General features: G+C 29.3%; 1 protein-coding gene across 1 annotated transcript; it reads left to right on the top strand.

Annotated features, from left to right (window-relative positions):
• The first annotated feature begins 300 nt into the window (after positions 1–300).
• LOC119603164 (histidine-rich glycoprotein-like) lies at positions 301–2,067 on the top strand. Its single transcript, XM_037955115.1, has 2 exons — positions 301–550; positions 619–2,067. Exons 1-2 carry the CDS (start codon positions 527–529, stop codon positions 2,065–2,067), a joined length of 1,473 nt encoding a protein of 490 aa, XP_037811043.1. The 5' UTR covers positions 301–526.
• Positions 2,068–2,776: the final 709 nt, after the last annotated feature.

The raw sequence follows: 2,776 nt of genomic DNA, 5'->3' as shown, positions 1-2,776 counted from the left end.
AGTAGCATCATCATTATTTCAAATGATTTCCAAATAATAATGGCATAAAAAATTAACAAAAGATTTGTTAACCACAGACAACTCTTTGCCACATACCACCACTGACTGACTGACTGCTGCTTGAAAAGCACTAATGAGATAATAGTCGAAACAATAACGTTGATCGTTATAAATTTAAATGAGCAAAATATTTAACCGTTACACTTGTTCGCCCATACTCACGCTGATTAAAGCCGTATTTGGCATTAGGGCTAAATGAAAAAAATGTTTTGGTAGGTCAGTTTTAAATTGCCAAAACAAAATTCAATGGAGAGCTGGAATCATATGAAAGAGAAATGAGTTAGGAGAGCTGTAAAGAGAGAGAACGCTGATACTATATATATTATTAACAAACTTAAAGTATGGTTTAAACAAATTTTTAACATGAACTTGACATCAAGTGTCGTCCGCAAGTGAAAAAGTGTAATCTTTTATAACGGGAATTTTTTTTACTAATAAGGATTTATAACAGTACCACAACAACAATATGGATTTAAGCAAAATTATAACAGTTAGTATAACAAGTTTTCAAAAAAGAAAAACGTTTAATAATGTTTAAAAATTTTGTGTTTGTCATAGATCTGTGCTTTTTGCACCATTTTCGGAATGGAATTTGTATTAAGTTCACCCACATTTGGTAGTGAACATGTGCATATTAAGGTGCATATACCTCATGAACACTCAGGTGGAAAAGGGATATTAAAATCTAAACATCCAGTGATACATCATGTTCCTAAACATCATGTCAAACATAAAATTATACATCACTATCACCAAAGACCCGTAAAAACAGTAGTGGTAAAGGAAAAGGCTCCTTTGTTGGAAAATCATTATCTTGCGGAATTGGATAAACCTCACAATCATGAACATTCATATCAACATGATCACGGTCCTAAACATATAGAGGAAACCTATGTAATAAAAGAACAACATCAGCATATTAAACCCGTTAAAGAAATAAATACTGTTAAAGTTGTAGAGGAATATGATCACCATCAACAGCATCAACCTCATCATGAATATGGTCAAAATCATATAGAAACTAATAAATTAATAGAAAGTGACCAAAATCAGCATTATCATGAAGATCATGGTCATCATCATCATCAACCTCATCATGAATATGGTCACAACCATATAGAAACCATTAAATTAGTAGAAAGTGCTCAAGATCATCATTATCATGAAGATCACGATCATCATGTTAAGTTTGTAGAAGAAAAGCCGCAATATCATTATCAGCACAAAGAAATGCCGACAAATTATGATTATCATTCACCAAAAGAAGAAGTAATAAAAGTAATACAAGCCCCCAGGTATATACATAGTCATTATGTCCATGAACCCCAGGTTAAGGAGATCGTCGAGGAAGAGGAAGTTATTGAAACAAAACCCGCAGCTCCTAAAGGTTATTATAAAAACCATGATCTAGATGATCATTTACTGCCTGATATCATTGAAGAATCTTTAGAAATTTTCGAAACTAAAAAAGCTAAAAACCATAATTATGAAAATAATCAGTATAAAACTCACTATGGCTATCAACAGTCAAAAGGAGAAGTAATTTCGAAACCTCATCATCATTATCAAAAGGTGCCAGCAACAAATTACCATTATAGTCATGTACCTAAAGTTCATGATGAAGAACAAATTGAATATGAAAAACCCAGCAGTCATCATCATTATTCACAACATTCACACACACAAACCGCTGCTCCAGAATCCTCTCATCATTATACCACACATTCTGGCGATTATGAAGAGGATTCGCAACATGACAGTCAACATGAATATGTTACAGATTATGAGAAATATTTACCTTCTTCCGAAACACCTCAAGATTTTAATGTCCCCCATAAAGAGTATCAAAAACAAAATACTCTTTATGAAGATTTCAATACTAAGGATGATTATTCTAATGATGTAAATACTGCAAATCCAGCAGAAACTTATACCGGGCATGATAGTTACAGTGCTGGTCATGTGCAGGGTTTAGGTAGTGGTGGCTACCGTTATCATATGCCATAATAATATGTTTACTTGTTCAACGATTTTACTAGTGTTGTAAGAAATAGTACAAAAAGTTATTACTTTAAGTATTTATTAATAAAAGATTATTTATTAAAAGAATTTATTTTTTTTTGCTTATTTTAGTCGATTTTCGAAAATTTCACTATTTTTGATTGAATTCGTTTATTTTTTTTTATTTATTCATTGAAAATTTTACTAATTTTAGTTTAATTTAAATGAGTATTCTAGATTAATCTCGAAAATTTTTATTATTTATAGTCAAATTTCAAAACTTCACTTTTTGTAGTTTTATTTCGAAAATTTCATTTTATAATTAAAATTGGAATATTTTATAGTTGCACTAATTTTAGTTTAATTTAAAAAAATTTTACTGTTTATTGTTGAGCTTCGAAAATTTCACCTTTTGTAGTCGAACTTCGAAAATTTTGCTGTTTTTATTTGATTTTCTAAAATTTCATTATTTAGTCCAATTTAAAAATTTCACTAATTCTAGATTAATGTCGAAAATTTTTATTATTTATAGTGAATTTTCAAAAACTCCAGTTTTTGTATTTTTATTTCGAAAATTTCATTTTATAATTAAATTCGAAATTTTATTGTTGCACTAATTTTAGTTTAATTTAAAAAAATTTACTGTTTATAGTTGAACTTCGAAAATTTCACCTTTTGTAGTTGAATTTCGAAAATCTTGCTGTTTTTATTTGTT

This window comes from Lucilia sericata, unplaced genomic scaffold (genome assembly GCF_015586225.1).
Source record: "Lucilia sericata isolate MDLA Ls3-8-SP2 unplaced genomic scaffold, ASM1558622v1 Contig000278F_arrow, whole genome shotgun sequence".
Classification (NCBI taxonomy): Eukaryota; Metazoa; Arthropoda; class Insecta; order Diptera; family Calliphoridae; genus Lucilia; species Lucilia sericata.
This window is presented reverse-complemented; position numbering and strand designations above follow the sequence as displayed.